Genomic DNA, 19,160 nt, shown 5'->3' on the forward strand with positions numbered 1-19,160 from the left:
AGCCACAAAAAAAAAAAATTATTGTACAAAACTAAAACTTTATTTAAATATTACTTAAGAAGTTTAAAATTTGTTAATAAGCGAACGGTGTTATTTACAATTTTCTTTTATTTTACCCTTCGGTTTTAACTAAATGTGAAGACTCATTCAAGATTTAGACAGATAGACTGCCACGCTGACCACTTGTGTCATGTATGTACGTTTTTTAATTTTTCAGTAGATATATGTACGTTTTTCCAAAAAGAGTTGTTTTTGGGCCATTTGTTAGAGATATGCATCCATTCAAACATTTTTATCATCTAGCAATAACGTCTTTGAGCTTACATTTTTAGGCGGTCGATAGAATTATTATGTGGAATAATAACAATAATAATAAATTGTCCAAATGCAAGACGAAGGCGACTTGGGTTTTCGGTAATTGAAAAAAGGGCACCTAAAATTATGTGTATGGTGGCAATTAGTTTTTAGTGTTAAACGTTAAGCCAGTTTTTGGGAATATATTATTTTTTATTTTTAGTTCTAATTAGTTGATTTCAAACTAATTTTAATACATAAAAAAAATTCAGAATTACAAAGTTGCATTGTGCCCCATCCAAAAACTCTATGTGTTCAAATCGAACTCTCTGGGATTTGTATAATCCAAGATCTTGTTCATACGGTGAGACTGAATGGCATGGCTAGATCGTCTCGGTTGATAATGCTATAAAAATATGGGCTGGCAAGGAAATCTTCAAATAGTTTGTTTTCGGTGGAAGAAATTTCTTTCCTTTCCTCACTTGCCAGTTTTTATTTTTTCGTGTCCCTGGTGTGCACATTACTAAGCATCCAGCTTAATCAATCTAGCCTTATGTTATTCCGTGTTATAAGGCTACATATACACCCATTAACTAGTTTAGTTTCAGAAGTAATAGATAATTAATTTCACATTATATTTGGTTGTGGTAACTTACAAAAATGACGGTGTACTGTAAGTCAATACAAGAAGCAAGAGTGGAAAGAACATAGTTATTTATATATATATATTATTTAAGAAGTTAAATTAAATAACCTGTGATTATAACGTTTAAGTTTTTGAAGTCCATATTTACTATCCATATTTCCTTTTGATACTGGAAGAGATTCAAGATTTGCCATTAAAAGATTTATTGACGATTTAAGTTCCTCGACGTAAAGGGACTCCATTTCTTTGAGTACAAATTTCGGCATAAGTTTGCGATTTTTTTCCATTTCTCCTACGCGTTGCATTCTTCCGTCTAATTCCCGTCTTATTGCCGCTGCTTGTTCGTCGGCAGAGTCTAACTAAAATATTAATATTAATTACTTGATTGTAAAGATTTTCATAAAACGCGAATTTACCATCAATGCGTTATACAAAATTTGATGTTCAAATTTTTTTACTAACAATATTTGTTGAAACATATCATACAATTGCTCTTTAGAAAGAATCAACTCGCTATTTAGTGATTGCTGCATTCGAGATGGTCGCTTCGAATCCTCTTCTCCCGTTCCTTTTAATATTATGTCGAATTTTGCCATCCAAGACGTTAATACGGTTTCCTTACTAAGACCATCAATCTCAGGTAAGGATCTTGAACAAAATAGTAATCTTTATTTAGATTTAAAATATATAACTAATTTTTATATTACCTGACTCTTTTTTCTATGTTGTTACGAAAAACTTCGCGAAAATCATGTTGCGATGATGCTCCAGATTGAACCATCTTTAAAACTCGCTCTGATTTAAGAAACACGTCGTGATAACTCTGTACAGCATTTTGAAATGCTTCATCTGCCATAATTTGAGTTTCACCTTTAAGAAAAGCCTAAAAAAAACGTTTTTAGTCGGCGGTGTCCCTTAAATCTCAATCAACCTTAAAAAAATAATTGGGTTCCATCAAATATTTTTCGACATCTTGATTGTGACAGGCTTTTTGAAAACAGAAAAGTAGGGTTTGTACAATTTATTTCTTTACAGCAACTATAATAACATAACAAGGAGAGGCTCTTATGTAATCCAAATGAATGGACATAAATAATTGGTACGTTAATTTCAAAGCATTAATAACAAGGATTTTAGGGAATCCAACACTTACTTTTTTGTTGGTTGCTTTTTATAATTTGAAAATCAACACTTATCAAAAACAAATATGGGTTTCTGGGTCATACATGGTTCTTAATTCTGGTTGTTTAAAATTTATTATTTATATTATATACATAGGTCAAATCAGTTTAGACAAATACTTTAATTTTGCTAAACATCTTTGTTAGAGGACCCTGATTTGCTCTTTGCAAGTATAAAAAAATAAAATGATTAATTTGTATACGTCAAATTGTATCGTATGTATATAATAATATAATCAACATCAGCTTAGTCGCCGCCCACATACTTTAAAAATCGTCCATATGAACGCTGATATCTCGGAAACTATCAACGCTCGAGACTTTGGGTTTTTAGATTTAGATTCCTTAGCTACGTATGTAAAAATGCTAGCACTAAACGTAATAAGTAACTACTTTCAATCATTTCGCATTCGCTTAAAGGGTTCTCTCTATAATTTTGCTTGTTGTGTTCCGTGGCTGAAATTAACTGACACTACCTCTTTCGTTTTGGGGTGTGCGCTGATAGCCTTAAATGCTCCTGTTTTCCTTTATATATCTTGAAATCGGGTCGAAAACGCCCCCTTCTACATGGCTATCACTGTGGACGGCAGTCTACGTAGTGACTCATCGTACCAGGAGAGTCTACAAAGGCGATTATATATACACACGAAGAAATGAAAATCTGCTGCAATCGAAAGGTATCGAAAAATCTAAAAGGATTGTATACTTTAAAAATATTAATTCGTTTTTTAAAAAAGTTTGTTGAAGTCCTATAGTAAAAAATAGTTGGGACATTATGGGAAAGGGATCGGTACGCTACAAAATGCAAAATAAATAAATTTTAGTTTGCGAATTTATTTTGTCGCAAGTAAAATCATTTTTCGTACCAAAAGTTGTTTTAAAAACTTTTGTATATTAACTAACTAATTTTAAATATCCTTCAAAACTATTTGCAATTCTACCATCTTACTTGAAATCGTTGAGTTATTATTTCTAATTGCTGTTTAGTTATTTTTGTTTGCCGCTTAGTCATATCCGTAGGCTGTTTAGCATTAAAAGGGTACGAAATACATCTCGATATAAACACATATAGTTGAATTCGTCGTTTGCGTTCCTCTTCTTCCCGTTCATGTTTGTCCTGAAAAAAATAGATGATGAATAAATTTTACATGTAATAAGTTTAGTAATAACACTAGTTTACAGCTAAAATGCCTCAAGATGGGTAATGGTAGTTCCTGGTAGAAAATTATATATATATTTCTAGTTGCGCCTCGCTAATTTAGGCGATATATGTTTTAGTTTACAACTATAATGCTGAGACTTAATTAAAAATACGAAGAGACCAAAACAATTTTCTTGAAAAATCTTAGAACAATTTTTTTCCATTTAAAATATTTTTGACTCCTTTTCTGTGATCTATGGGTCCAACTCTACCAGGAACTACCAACATTCTTCTTGGAGCAATTTTTAAATATTATTTTGTAAGTTAAGTAAAAAATCGTTCAGCTTTAAAACTAGACTAGTCCATTTATAGCCATTTGGACTTTCTGTACCAGTTGTCACTCAAACTATTTTCAAAAAATCATCCTTGAGATATTCCCGAAAAACATGTTTTTTTGTTGTTATACCCGTTACTCGTAGAGTAAAAGGGTATACTAGATTCGTCGGAAAGTATGTAACAGGCAGAAGGAAGCGTTTCCGACCCCATAAAGTATATATATTCTTGATCAGGATCACTAGCCGAGTCGATCTAGCCATGTCCGTCTGTCCGGATGAACGCTGAGATCTATGAGAGCTAGGCTATTGAGATTTGGCGTGCAGATTCCTGAGCTTCTTACGCAGCGCAAGTTTGTTTCAGTAGAGTGCCACGCTTAACTGAAATGTATTGTTCTCATCAATACCTATCGATTGATTAAAAAAAGTTTGCCACGCCCACTTTTTCGCCAACAAACTTCAAAAAATCGTAGATATGAACGTGGATATCTCGGAAACTGTCAAGGATAGAGAATTGGGATCTCAGATTTAGATTCCGTAGCCTTGTGCGCAGCGCAAGTTTGTTACGCAAATATGCCACGCCCACTCTAACGCCCACAAACCGCCCAAGCCTGTAGCGCCCACAATTTTCATGCTAGATACAAAATTTTAACTGAACTTTATTGGTCTCGTCAATACCTATCGATTGATAAAAAAAATTTGCCACGCCCACTCTAACGCCCATAACGCTTAAATCTGTCTACCGCCGATAGGTGGCGCATTTCAATCTCGCCTTGCTGCTTGCATATCTCCATTTCCCTTTGGTCCCTTTAGCTGAGTAACGGGTATCTAAAAGTCGAGGTACTCGACTATAGCGTTCTCCCTTGTTTTTATATTAGAGAGCTAATATTTCAGCATCTGATTATTCAACCATTTTTTTAAAACCAATTCATTTGAACATTTTGTGAGTGGGTGTTGAAGTTTGCGCTTCTTAAGAACCCCTAGAATTTGTATGCCTATTCCGAGCTTTTATAGTTTCCGAAATCTCATCGTTTATATGGACAGACACACAAAAGACCAGACGTTCATGGCTAGATCGACCCGTCTAGAGATGCTGGATTAAGAATAATTACACTGGTCGGCATAAGTATTTTGACGAAACAAAAGTTAAATATACTCATAATTTTAACTTACTTCTTTTAAACTTTGGCATCAATGGAAAGGTAATTTAAATGCCGTTTGAATGATACAATACTTTTCTTAACCCATTCGGTACTTATTGAAAAGGTAATTTTTTAAACTTTTTTCCTTGTCTTGAAAACTTAAATTTTTTGATGCAAAAAGTTTCTTCAAACAAAAATAATAGTAACTGCAAAAATAATTTATCAAAAATCATTTTGGTTGTATTTTTTATGATTTTTTAAAGGTGACAATGTCGGAAAAAATTTGTATGAAAAAAAGAAAAATACGGCTCAAATGCATGTTTCTAAACATTTTCAAAATCTCATCGTTTATATGGACAGACACACAAACGAACAGACGTTCAGGGCTAGATCGACTCGTCTAGAGATGCTGGATTAAGAATAATTACACTGGTCGGCATAAGTATTTTGACGAAACAAAAGTTAAATAAATAAATAAAATAAATAAATATCGGACTACTAATTCATATGGCTGTTATAGGAAGAATCGGAAAAATAATTTCAAAATAATACAAAGACATAATATTTCGTCTTCGGTAATTATATGCGGTAGTTAATTGAAATAAAAATATTAGGCGTGCTCTGGTTTTCAATTTACTTTTGCCTTTTCAGAAAAACGCTACGGTTTTCGCAAATTTTTTTATTGTTTCGTCATCGGAACGTTGTTTTGTCACCGTTTCTTCTCATTTAAACATCTGTTTTTTTGTTTGTTATCCTATGTCAAAAATGCTGTTATGTTTGCAATTTCTTGCTTTGAAGCAAAAAGAAGGCAACAAATGTTTGGGTAAACCTAAACATCTTAGATGTAACACTTATGTTTTCAACATTTCTGATGAGCGGTAAGATTTATTCAATGAAACATAAATTGCCATTAGCAACGGTTCTTTTCTTAGGTTTGTGAACCCGTTTAGAGTTGATAAAGGTACTTTCAAAATTATTTTGGAAAAAATTAAGCCGCATTTGAAAGTAACTACAACTTTGCGCTCATTGCAATTGGATGCAGTGATGCGATTCCTAGCTACTGGCTGCTATCAGTTGTCAGTTTCCAAGGACCACCACATTAACATTGGACGCAGTACTTTTGGGAAGATTCTCCATATTATTTATTATTGATGGACATCATCATTATACCATCTGCAAGGGTATAAAAAAAACACTTATAATTGTCAGAAAATCAAAAAAATCAATTAAAAATTACTTTTACATTCATTCTTTTATTTCCAGCGCACCCTTACATGTTTTCATTACTTTAGATTTAAATAGTTATAAGTTTGTATATATACCATGATGTTATATTATAACCTTTAAATAATCAAATATTAAATACCTGTCACCGAATTATTAAGAATGTAAAACTTTTAAAAAGAACCAAATTCCAAAATGTTCTGAAAAACAACAAAATAGCTTATTTGTATACATTTGATACAAATATGTTCTTAAATTAAGTCCAAAATCAACTTGAAATTGGAACGAAATCAACTCATTTAATTTTTTTACTTCCTACCATTTCGTTCTTGAATTAAGAACCCTCAGCTCAAAATAAGAACATTTGTACTTACTCGGTTTTTATGAACGAATGTTCTTAATTCAAGCACAATGTACACTGGTCGGCATATTTATTTTGACAAAACAAAGGTTAAATATACTCACAATTTGAATTTCTTGTAAACAACTTTTGGCATCAATGGAAAGGTAATTAAATGCCGTTTGAATGATACAATACATTTCTTAACCCATTCAGTATTTATTGAAAAGGACGAATTTGTGTAAATCTACTTAACAATTTTTTTTTAAACTTTTTTCCTCGACTTGAAAACTTAAATTTTTGATGCATAAGTTTCTTCAAACAAAAATAATAGTAACTGAAAAAAGAATTTTTCAAAAATCATTTCGCTTATATTTTTTATGACTTTTTAAAAATGTCTAAAAACATGAATTTGAATTTTTCATACAAATTTTTTCCGACATTGTCACCTTCAAAAAATAATACAAAATATAAGCGAAATTATTTTTGAAAAATTCTTTTTGCAGTTACTATTATTTTTGTTTCAAGAAACTTTTTGCATCAAAAAATTTAAGTTTTCAAGTTGAGGAAAAAAGTTTAAAAAGTAGATGTTTACACAAATTCGTCCTTTTCAATAAGTACTGAATGGGTTAAGAAATGTATTGTATCATTCAAACGTCATTTAAATTACCTTTCCATTGATGCCAAAGGTTACAAGAAGTAAGTTCAAATTATGAGTATATTTAACTTTTGTTTTGTCAAAATACTTATGCCGACCACTGTACTTGGTTTTTCCTCTCTGTGTACTAGAGGTTAAGTTGCCCTCTCGGAAAAATTAAGGAAATTGTGGTATTCAAAAAGTAATTACGTTATTAATTTTATACTACTCGTGTTTTTAATATCACTGAACACTCAACAGTCCCTAAAAATTAAAAATGGTGTAATTAACATTGACTATTCCTTATGACTGCATAGGTATATAAACTTCGGCTTACCGAAGCTAACTGCCTCTCTTTTTTTTATTTATATCATCATCAAAGCTTATGTCGGGTGACACTTACGTGTGGATCTCCAGTGTCAGGCTTCTCGCTGGTTAAAGATGGTGATGGTGACAATGGCCGTGGCAATGAGTTCGCTCTCGAGGATCCAATACTTTGATTTAACGTTTCTTGCGATATTCCACTATATAATACAATAAAAATTGCATATTAGAGAAGAATACAGATTTGTACACCCGTTACTTGCAGTATAAAAGTATATATTCTATTTTAAAGTGTACAAAGTCTTATCAGGATCACTAGACAGGTAGATCTAGTCATGAAAATGAACATTTTACGAGCTCGGCTCATGTATATGTAAAGCCGTAGTTAACGATCTGTAACTCAACCCCTACAATGGCTACACACTGCTAGACAAATGTAATCATAAAGTGCAGGCCTCTTTAGCCTGACCAAAAATATATTTCTCACACTGCATAAAATTTCGCTTCCCGGAAGTTTATTAGGCTCTCCCACTAAAGCAAACAGATGTGGTCTGATGATCCCGTAGATAAGTGTATTATAAGAATCTCACGTTAGTTTTATGGGTATATTTTTAATATTTCCATATTTTTAATTACATTTAAAGTTGGTGATATATGTTTTAATGTTTATAAATGAATAGGCTACATTGAGTGTATTGTGTTTGATATTTGGACAAGATACACAGTAAAAAAGATTTTTTTCTACCAGGATATACCATTGTTATTCTTGGGGCATTTTATCTCCTTGTAATATTTTAAAATGTTGATACTTTTCTTTGCCGGTATCATGTTTACGCAGTCAATCAAAACTCAAAAGCGCCAAATTATTTTCTTTAAACAACAAAGTGACGAGTAAAAGAAAATCGGTGCATAAGAAAGGTGCAGAAAATAAAAAAAAAACAAACACAAGCGAGAGCCGTAGCACATGAAAAAATAGCATGTGCTCTGCTCTCATCTCGCTACCAATTTTTTTGCTACCGTTACTGCTACGCAGAGCACAGAACTTTATTTTCTGCTACCGCTATTGCTACAGTTTCTCAAGCGACAAAACTGCTACCAGAGCAGAGCACATACTTTCTCGTTGTCCTGCTATGGCTCTGCTACGGCTCTCGTCAAAAAGGGAGCGATAGCAATAGCAAAACGAAATACTACGAGAGTAGCGTAGCTTTTCAAACGCTGCCGAGGACGACATCAAATCAGTTATCGGACCGATAGGTCTTAGGGCTGTTTTTGAACGGCTTTTTGAATGGAAAAAGGAGACGGTACGTACATATTTAATAATACGCCCAAAAAGCTGTCTGCAAACGACACATTTTCGTTATTTTGTTTGAAGATTCCATTAGTTCGGAGCTCAATCAGAACCAGATTTGGAGACAGAGCATTTTTCTGCTTTAAATACGTCCCTATGAACATTTGTCATCATTTCCAAATAAAAATTTTTTAATAAGGTAAAATACTAATTATTTTTATTTATTCTATACGTATTAAGACATTCGATGATATATATTCCCTACCTTATCACATATTTCCCCTTAACAATGGCAAAGTGTTTTTTGGAATTAAATATGAACCCACTGACCAATAAAAATATAAAACAAGAAAGGAAGTTAACTTCGGCAAGCCGAAGTTTGTATACCCTTGCAGTTATAATTATTAAATTTAAAAATACAAAAAATGATATACCCAATAGTATAAGATAATATGTAAAAAAACACCGAAGCTATAATTTGATTCATATTATTTTCCCACCAGTTTTCCTATGGCAGCTATATGATATAGTCGTCCGATTTTGATAAAATTAAATTCGAAATTCAGAACTAATTAAAAAATGTTATTTCCAAGCGTAGGAAGTTATATGTAAAAAAACACCGAAGCTATAATTTGTTTCATATTATTTTCCTACCAATTTTCCGATCGTTCTTATGGCAGCTATATGATATAGTCGTCCGATTTTGATAAAATTATATTCGAAATTCAGAACTAATTAAAAATTGTTATTTCCAAGCGTATGTTAAAAATATGTTAAAAAACACCAAAGAAATAATTTTTTAAAATTTGTTTTCCAATTATTCCTTTGGGAGTTATAAGAGATAGTTGTCCGGTCCGGCTGGTTCCGACTTATATACTACCTGCAAAAGATCTAAGACTTTTGGGAAAGTTTCAGCCCGATATTTTTAAAACTGAGAGACTAGAGACTGAGAAACGGACGGACAGACCGACATGGCTAGATCGCCACCTCTAGTGACGCTAATCAAGAATGTATATACTTAATGGGGTCGGAAACGTCTCCTTCACTGCGTTGCAAACTTCTGACTGAAATCATAATACCCTCTGCAAGGGTATATAAACAAAAATATATAAACGTTTTTTTATTACGGCGATTAGGATTATTAACCAACCGTTCTCTGTTCAAGAACGTTCTGTTCACACATTGTGCCAGAGGCGTTCCAAAATTTTGACCCATACCTTTAGAGAAAAATACCAGTTCGTTACCAAATTAAGACCCTTATGTTAATAATTCAATACAAAAGTGTTCATAAACTAACCACATTCGTTTGGAAACCACTCCCGAAATTTCGGTCACATTTTACGAACGCCCGTAATTCAGCCCCAAACAAACCGACCCACGTCGGCTTCCTATAAAACCGCTCGGACCTGAGCTGGATAGATTGCTTCTGCTTAAGCGGGATGTCGAAATGGATGCAATTTTCATACGGATATGTCAATAGGAAGAATTTTTTGACGAAATCCGATGCCTAAAAGAAGGTCGCTGCCTGACAAAGCGGAAAAGAATTATATATAAATGCTCGCCATACCTGGACCCAATTGGAGTGCTCTGTCGCCACATACCCTCCTATTTACGTTTACTGAAGTAGACTATTTTGGACTGATTGAAGTGGCTGTAGGAAGGCGTCGCGAGAAGAGATGGGGAGTTTAATTTACCTTTCTTACAGTTCGCGCTGTACATTTAGAATTGTTGCCTTCTTTTTCAACGGACTCATTTTTGTTGGCTCTAAAACTATTTACTGCTCGCAGAGGTGAACCTCTTAAGTTGCTATCCGATAACGGGACGATTTTTCGGGGAGCCAGCAGAGTACTCGCGCAAGAGATTGAACGCATATCAACGTCAGCAGTGGAAAGTAAGAATCCTGAGATGTCGTTTACCTTCATTCCTCTGGGATCGCCCCATATGGGCGACAGCTGGGAACGCATGGTACGTTCTACGAAATAAATCCTGACTGAAATTATATCGAACGTCGGACTGCGCGAGGAAGTATTGCGCGCTGGGTTGGCCGATTTTGAACGCACCTTTAACTTAAGGCCGTCGACCTACATTCCTTTGAAATCGGAAAATTCGGAAGCTCTAACACCAAACCGTTTCTTGGTCGATAACTCTAGTGGACTACAGGAACGCGGCTCGATGGAATCCACCGGCTCAGGCTTGGCCAATCTTTTTCGCATCGCTGGTCAACTGGCAGATCGATTCTGGAAAAGATGGATTCAAGAGTATTTGCCCACGCTGACTATGCGTACAAAATGGTTTCAGCCGAACCCAACTCCAATGACGTGGTTCTTATTGTTGATGAAACGAGCAAGCAAAACTCCTGGCCAAAAGGAATCGTCGTGGATGTTCATCGGGGGTAGGATGGACACGTTCGTAGTGGTGTTGTACGTACACCGGTTGGACTCGTTACTTGCGTGGGCAATAAGAATGCCGCGCGATAACTGTCAAATTTAATTTGAATTTAAAAACACACTTAAGTTGTTCAACACTTCTTGTCGGTGTCATCTCAAGTAGTATTGAAAAACTTGATAAATGTAAAAAGAAGAAATTTGACGCATATTAAAAATTGAAGAGTGGCGAACCACAAGTGTATAAAAAATGTATGTAACAGGCATAAGGAGGCGTTTCCGACCCCATAAAGTATATATATTATTGATCAGGATCACTAGCCTAGTCGATCTCGCCATGTCCGTCTGACCGTCTGCCCGTAAGAACGCTGTAATCTCTGAAACTATAAAAGCCGCAATACTGGGATTAGACATGCAGATTCTAGAGATTCCTGCGCAGCGCAATTTTGATTCGTTAGTGTGCCTCGCCCACTCTAACGCCCACCAACCGCCTACAATTTTCATGCTAAAAAAAAATGTCAACTTAAATGTATTAGTCTCCTCAGTACTTATCGATTGACCCAAAATAATTTGGCTCTAACACCCATAACGCCCTATTGAAATCGCGGGTAGGTGACGCATTACAATCTCGCTTTGCTTGCTTCGATAGTCGAGGTACTTTACTATAGCGTTCTTCCTTTTTTTACTTCAGGTCACGGATATATAAAATAGACTATTTTATAATTCAACAGTTATAACTGTTTTAGTGTGTTTTGAGAATGCATCACGTAATTATTTAGAAATAAATTAAATTAATACCAACCTGGGAATACAACTGTTGGGCACCTCGAGATTCCCTCCGTCAACTCGGCTTCCATGTATTTGCTCATTTTTGCTAGAGGAGCCTCCAACTCCTGCCGCCACACTTATGTTTCCAGCATCATTTCGGTTACCGATAGAACTTATATTAGATTGCCTCTGATTTCCGGCCAAATCACCATTAGAACCAGATATAGCAATATTTGATCCTACACCGGGACCGGAAACTCCACCTATTATAGAAACGGTATTTGTGCCCTTGGGTGCATTTGTAAGACGTCCTTTCGATGATACATTAGCAATGGGGTCATCTTCGCCTTCTTCTTCACTCGAACTTGGATCAATCATGGTCAGAAATAACCTCGATCGCAATTACTTGTCTTTCAAAACTACAACAAAAAGAAAATGTATTTTAGAAAATTGTGTGATTATTGGTTGGTTGTACATACATATATGTATGTCTTAAGTAGTTTTATTGTATGGCCTTGCACGAACCCTTTATTTTTCACCGGAAAATTAATTAAAAAGTGTAATTTTTGTTGGTTAATATATGAATTATGGTCCTCTCGCTGACAGCTGGCGCATGTTAAATTCCTTTGTTGTCTCACAATCCAATTTTTGTCAGATTTAATCAGAGTTAAATAATAAATTGTATTCGTTGAAAAGGTAGAAGGGATCGTTTTCGAACCTATAACGTACCAACCAAAAACACTTCGGAACAAGGTAAAATGAGATGGGAATCGATTATGAATTGGCCTTAATAAATACACTTCATCACATAACACATCTGAGTAGAGTATTTTTTCCATTGCACTGTGCCGATTGAGCAAATTTTAGAAAATACATTTATTTCAATATACACACACTTTAAAAAATGTAGCTTTTTGGTGAAAGTATATTTTAAAACATTTTTACTCAGCATGAAAACAAAAGAAGAACTTTTTAATAATCCCTTTGCTAATATTTTTATAAGTTTTTTTTTCAGTTTTCAAACAGAAAATACTATTCATAAAATAACGTTAGTTCTAGAGCTAAAAATAAAATTAAATGTCCTAAAATTTATATTAAACTCAAAAAATAACGATTATTTTTGGATTAATAAGAAAACTTAAAAAATAGTCATTAGAAAATGATTTATCAATGGTCCCATATGGACAATTTCTTGATAGGTATTAATAAGACTAGTTATAACAGCCAAAATGCCCCAAGAAGGATGATAGTAGTTCCTGGTAGAGTTGGACCCCTAGATCACGAGAAAGACTAAAGAATTTTGTACGGATACGTTTTTTGAAGATCATTTAAAAAATTTTTTTGATATCTCCAAGTTTTTAATTATATGTCGAGCAAAAAGTAAGGTGGTGGCCTGTCACCAGGCCAAACTGTTAATAAGGAATATTATTTGAGCGTTATGTGTCCTTTGCGTCTTCGACCAGAATTAAAATACACCGGCTCACGTTTCACTCGTTCTTCGTGACCATTTCGCCAGAAATTCGTCGCATATCATACAGCATCCACCGTTTTCGCCTGATTTGGTTCCGCGAGATTTCTGAATATTCCCAAAACTCAAGAGACCACTCTGAGGAACGCGTTCAAGTCGATTTAGGAGTTTGAAAAATTAAAGATGGCGCTGACGGCTATACCGGAAAGAACTATTTGGCATGTTTCGAGGATTGGAAAAAAAATTTCGCAAAAGTGTGTTCTATCAGTAGGAGATTACTTTAAAGGGGATGAAGTTAAAATTGAAAATCAAATATCAGGCGCACAGCTGCTACCGGCCTATTTTACCACAGATTTTATCCAAATATGTCTTGATTGGTACTACTACTTATTGGCTCTACTTTTTAAAAAATCTTTAAAAACTTATAAAAAATTGTTTTTGTGATATAGGGGTTTATTTCATCCAGAAACTACCAGCATCCTTCTTGTGGCATTTTCAAAATTGTATTTTGTAACTAGTGTAATCAAAACTAAATCCAATTTACTTTTCAGGCAAATTTTAACGTCTATGTCAATCGATGATTGGTAATGACGAAACCAGTACATTTCAGTTAACATTTTTATTCTAACATCAAACTGTGGGCGCCATAGTTTTTTGAGATCTGTGGGCGTTTAAGTGGGCCGTGATGAAACACATACTGCGTTTATGCGATGGCCATTTCACGCTTTCATTTCGCGATTTCAGCCGATTCGTGTGTGCATAAACACCATTTCGTGAATTCGGCAACACACGAAAGTTGACTATGAATTCAACCTCAAAGCGTGAATTAGTGACAATTAACCTCCGGTAACTCTATATAATTATCGGAGTTGCCACATCGATATAAATACATAAATACACCTTACATTTAACAAATTATTTGTTCATTTAGTGCCAATGGAAACTAGTTTTCATCTTTTATTTTGACGGTAAAAAGATGTTATACTGGCTTGCACATACTTTATCTTTAATACTAGCAAGTTTATTTCATGCGAATCGAGAAAAAATAATCGGTTTAATAATCGCTAACACCTTTTTCCACCGGTCCGGCACCTCTGTCAGCTGAGATTGATAGAATGCATGAATTTGGCGGTGTCGCATAAACAGGAGCAAATTTTATTTCACGCTTTTAAGAAATCATGAAACCCTTAGCATAAACATAGTAACACTTGAGCTGCGCAAGAATCTCTAATATCTAGCTTTGATAGTTTTTGAGATCTCAGCGTTAATAAAGACGGTTTTGGACGGTTTGTGGACGTTAGAGTAGGCTTAGCACATTCGGATATCAAACCTTTCGCTGAATGAGAATCGAAGGAATCCCAACTCTCTAGCTCTTAGAGTTTCCGAGACCACTGTGTTAGCACCGACAGACGAACATGGCTAGACCGACTCGGAAGCGATCCTGACCAGAAAAATGTAAAAAGAGTTTGGAAAGTTTCATCCGATAGTTTTTAAACTAATACTCTAATCTGCGTAGAAACACTGTTGCGTAGCAAGCTTCGGGAGTCTTTTTTGAGTAAAAAATTTGCAATGTCATTAAAGAATTTTAATATTAATCTTAACTTTTTAGTCCTCGTTGTTTTTTATACCTTAGCGTCTATACCAACGTGTTGAATGATGCTGATCAAGAATATACATATGTATAATATGTAACTTCTGACTGAAAATATAATACCCCCTGTTAAGCAATATAAGCCTAAAATGGTAATCATTTTGTACAAATCAGTTTCGCCTGAAATCAGTTTCTTGTCTTCAGGGCCTTCTCAGAAGATGATATATTAGTTTTGAAGTTAAAAGTCGGGTATTTTTAGGCACTTTCATTTATAAGACACAACCAGCGTTTATATGTATATTAATACGTATGTATGTATGACGGTGCAGACTTGAAAATATTTATTTCAACGTACCCTGTTATGGTGGTTTTTTTAAGTACCTTTAAAATTAGATTACAGTTTTGCACTCTTGGGGTCACAGATATTTCGTTTTAGTTAAACCGTTATCCACAAGTCTAAAAGTTTTACACTTATATATGTTTAACATTCACGATAACTAAACAGAGCAATAAAGGTGGCAGTCACGTACTGTGCAAATGACAATAAGATATCCATGTTAAAATCAGTAAGCTTAACAATATCCTTTTTAATGTATTAGTAAAACCACTTCGAGTCCTAACTATTATTGAAAGTTATTTGTATTTGTAAAAAAAACAGCAAAAGATCATTTGCTCTATACTGTCGAATATGATATTATGATTTATTATCGATTTTCGATAGTGTAAGCAATAAGCAAAGTCTTATCCTTACTTTTGGAACAAGTGAAAAAACAAAAGGAATGGGGAACGAAAATAATTATTTATAGCCTATTCACACAGATGCACACGCACAACTATTAAAGTCGCTTCAGCGGAAAACGGAACAGCATACGCTAATTAATTCAGAGCTTCAGTGTATTTATTCGGTATATTTTACGAGTCTATGTGGCACCGTTATAAGAAAATGATCTTATCGTGAATATAGTGCTATGATTTTTTTTCTTTTCTTTTTAAAGTGATTATCAAAACCTTACGCTGGGACCAGCATAAAAAAACATTTGAATTGCATTGGAGCTTTCCGAGGAAAATATTTCACATTTTCGACGTCATTATGTATCATGAGCCTTCAGCAGAATTAATGTTGTTCTGCTGAACGTGTCCATTCCTTACATCAATTCTTTCTCATACTGCTAAAATTTACGCAATTGCGTGCGTGCCAGCTCTAATGAGATATATTGTACAAGCCGAAAGGCACTTCTGGTATTTTTGGAATTTTAAAATAACTCAATACTGTACTACGTGAACCGATAGGTCAATGAAAAATATTGAATAAAAAAGTACAATTTTGGGCATTTTGCAGCTCTAGCAGTCAAATGGGTTCGAGTATTAAAACAAAGTTTAGGCTTTCTGCTTGATTTTTTCAGAACGTTGCGACCTGTTTAGCGAAAACTAAACTCAAACTCGGAAAACTCAATTTGCACGTACTCTTCCTTTGGGTAGGGTTTGCTTATCCCGATCAGGTGTTCGCTTCAGAAATTCTCTATATGAACACGTATTCGCTTAAAGTTGCAAAAGCGGTTTTTAAGCGGCTGCAACGGCGAGCTGAGGGTATAGCCTTCATACGGCCAGACGGACGGGCGGACACGGTTAGATCGACTCGGATAGTGGTCCTAACTAAAGCTCACATCGGGACTCGGTTTGAATCGGCTTACGATTTTTGTCGGTTCTGTTTTTCAGTGTGGTACTTAGATGGGCAAGGATATACCAGAAAAATACCATATTTCACGAGTGAATTTCGATGAACGCCTTTAGCCGCCGCGCAAAGAATAAAAAATGCTAACTTTCGGTGTGTGGTGTAGAAGCAGTGTTAAAACGAAAAATTAAAAAAGGAAGGCAATGCCTAAAACGCCTGCAGGAGGTCAAGCCAGATGAAATATAACGTCTAATCTAATCCTTATCCAAGTTGTATTTATTGTGGAACTTGACCTACAGGAAGCAATACCATAACAGGGCAACTCCATAAAAGAATGATAGTGCTGGAGATAATACAACCGATATGCCTATTGGGACTCAGAAATGGACTGCAGATGGCACGGGAAAGATGGCGAGGCATCCGTGGGACGAAAATGAAGCTAAAGCAACTAATTTACATAGGTAAAAGCATTCTTTGAACATTCCATTTGTTTTAGTTATTTGTGCACTAGAAGATTCGTCTTTTCTAAATTGCTCAAATATTTCGTTTGTCAACAAAACATACCCAGCTGCTTGACAATCAGACCGTGCTTTATTCATTGGGGTAAACTTTGAAAATTTCGGTTGCACTACAAGGTATACGATTTTACGACCGAAGTTTTCAAAGTTCACCCGCTATGCATGTAGCATAATCTTACTGACAAGCAGCTGGGTTTGTTGCCAAACGGAAAACAAATCAATTGGAGTAATTTAAAAAGAAGAGTCTGCTGGTGCATAAAGAAACTAAAATTAAAATAAGTGGAATGTTCAACGAATGTTTTTATTTATGTAAATTAGTAGTTAAAAGCTTCCTTCTCGTCCCACGGATGCTTCCCCATCTTTCCCGCGCCACCGCAGTCCAGCTCCAAGTCCCAATGGGCATATTGGACCTTGAGGAAGTGGGAGCCGGATTGGGAACGGAGTTGATCCGCTGATGCTGCAGCATCCTGGCAGTGGCTGGCTATGGCTTCTCAAACTGTTCCCTAGCGGGCGCGCTATTTTCCTCCTCCCTATAGAAGCCAGCACGTCCTCCAGCTCCGCTTTAGCTGCCAAGTAGCTGGTGGTGGTGTACGGAGTCCAAATGGAGAGGTCGTCGAAGATCAAAAAAGATAAAAAGATACTTCTAATAGTACAACGCAACCAAATTCTTTTGGCCAGATCTTACTTTCCTTGCGAGGACACGCCCGGAAGGATGTCTATGTAGAGAGCGAAGTCGCACTCGGCGTGTTCCTTCCCACTGGGATTCTCTAGTGGATCTCCTCCAGCACTTCTATTCTATTCTGCGGATTTGCCACTGTTGTGGTATTGCTTCCTGTCAGTAAAATCCCACAATAAAGGGCAACAGCTTGGACTAGGCGTCCTATTTCATCTGCACTGACCTCCTGTAGACGATTTTGGGGTTTTCCATCCATTTTTAAGTTTAAGTTTAGTTTCCCCATCGCCTTTGCACGAACACCGCCAAAGATTACATTTCTTATTTATTGGGCTGCGGCTAAGGGCGTTCATCGAAACTCATTCGCTAAATCAGGTATTTTATCTGGTATTTCCTTAGCTCAAAACAGACCCGCGCTGAAAAACAGACACGACGAAAAGCGTTAGCCGCGTATCTGCCTCTCGCTCACTCCTTTGGTTAGCTTGCGGTTTTCGTCGATGTACAAACAATTGGCTACCTTTTACCTTACCTAGGTACAGATTTTTATTTACGTGTAGAAGTATAAAAGTATTTACGTAGATATTGAAGAAAAATTTGTTTCATTTAATTTTTTACACATCTCAATGCGCTGATAAGAAATAGCCAAATCCGACAGCGAAACTGAAATAAGCTAAGTCTACCTTTTCGTTTCGTTTCAAAATAGCAATAATCGGAACGCAGAATTTAGAGCCAGTGGATCTCGGCCATACACATTTTTTGGTTGCTTTGTGATGTAACCTTAACGTTTGTGAAGTAACCTTAGCATTTTAACAGAGTTACAAATTCGAGATGCAAAAACATCGATAGTGCGTATGTTTTTAAGCATCGATGTACCGCCAAAAGCATCAAACATTTGTTTTTGTAAATATCCTAGAAATTGCTTGAAACAGTAATTCAATTATTGCTTCTCTGAGCCTTAATATAAACATTTATTTATTTAACTTAAAAAACAAGATATTCATAAAAACAAAATAAAAGAAAGGATTAACGCTATAGTCGAGTGCCTCGACTATCGGATACCCGTTACTCGGCCAAAGGAAGCAAGAGGAAGATGGAGATATACAAGCAGCAAAGTGAGATTGTAATGCGCCACCTTCTCGCGATTTAAATGTGGTTATGTGGGCGGCAGACAGATTTAAGCTTTATGGGCGTTTATGTGCGTAAGAGTGAAACTGGCAAACTTGTTTTTAGATCAATCATAGGTATTGACAAGACCAATTCCATACAATTAACATTTCTTGGGTGAACTACCGTTTAGCTCCAACGCCCGATTTCGTCCAAACTTTCAGTATCCACGTTATTTGGGGTCCAGATTACGGGAAAAATAGTCAAAGTTGCCGCAAACAACGGGATCATGGAAAATAACGGTAGAATAACGGTTTGCATACACGTGGAATATCTATTTTGGTGTCAAAGGGCATTAAGTCGATCCTAATTTAGAGAGGTATTCGGTTGTTCTGATATATAAAAGAGTACGGTTTTTCTCATACACGTGATT

The 19,160-nt window shown here is 35.4% G+C and overlaps 1 protein-coding gene across 11 annotated transcripts in view; it reads right to left on the reverse strand.

Moving 5' to 3' along the window:
* Positions 1-15,455, reverse strand: part of LOC119559067 (calcium-dependent secretion activator) — a 43,199-nt gene extending 27,744 nt beyond the window's left edge. For 4 of the 11 annotated variants that reach the window (XM_037872598.1, XM_037872384.1, XM_037872726.1 and 1 more), the window contains exons 1-8: positions 15,116-15,455; positions 11,736-12,120; positions 7,341-7,461; positions 3,071-3,238; positions 1,648-1,823; positions 1,357-1,588; positions 1,049-1,299; positions 951-965 (exon numbers count right to left, since the gene is read on the reverse strand). In XM_037872598.1, coding sequence (XP_037728526.1) covers positions 951-965; positions 1,049-1,299; positions 1,357-1,588; positions 1,648-1,823; positions 3,071-3,238; positions 7,341-7,461; positions 11,736-12,079 — 1,307 coding nt within the window. In that variant the 5' untranslated portion in view covers positions 12,080-12,120; positions 15,116-15,455. Of the gene's footprint in view, positions 1-950; positions 966-1,048; positions 1,300-1,356; positions 1,589-1,647; positions 1,824-3,070; positions 3,239-7,340; positions 7,462-11,735; positions 12,121-15,115 lie in introns of those variants that run through there. The other 7 variants (XM_037872434.1, XM_037872320.1, XM_037872197.1 and 4 more) reach the window with 7 other exon arrangements.
* Between the last annotated feature and the right edge of the window lie 3,705 nt (positions 15,456-19,160).

The sequence above is a fragment of the Drosophila subpulchrella genome, chromosome 4 (genome assembly GCF_014743375.2).
Source record: "Drosophila subpulchrella strain 33 F10 #4 breed RU33 chromosome 4, RU_Dsub_v1.1 Primary Assembly, whole genome shotgun sequence".
Classification (NCBI taxonomy): domain Eukaryota; kingdom Metazoa; phylum Arthropoda; class Insecta; order Diptera; family Drosophilidae; genus Drosophila; species Drosophila subpulchrella.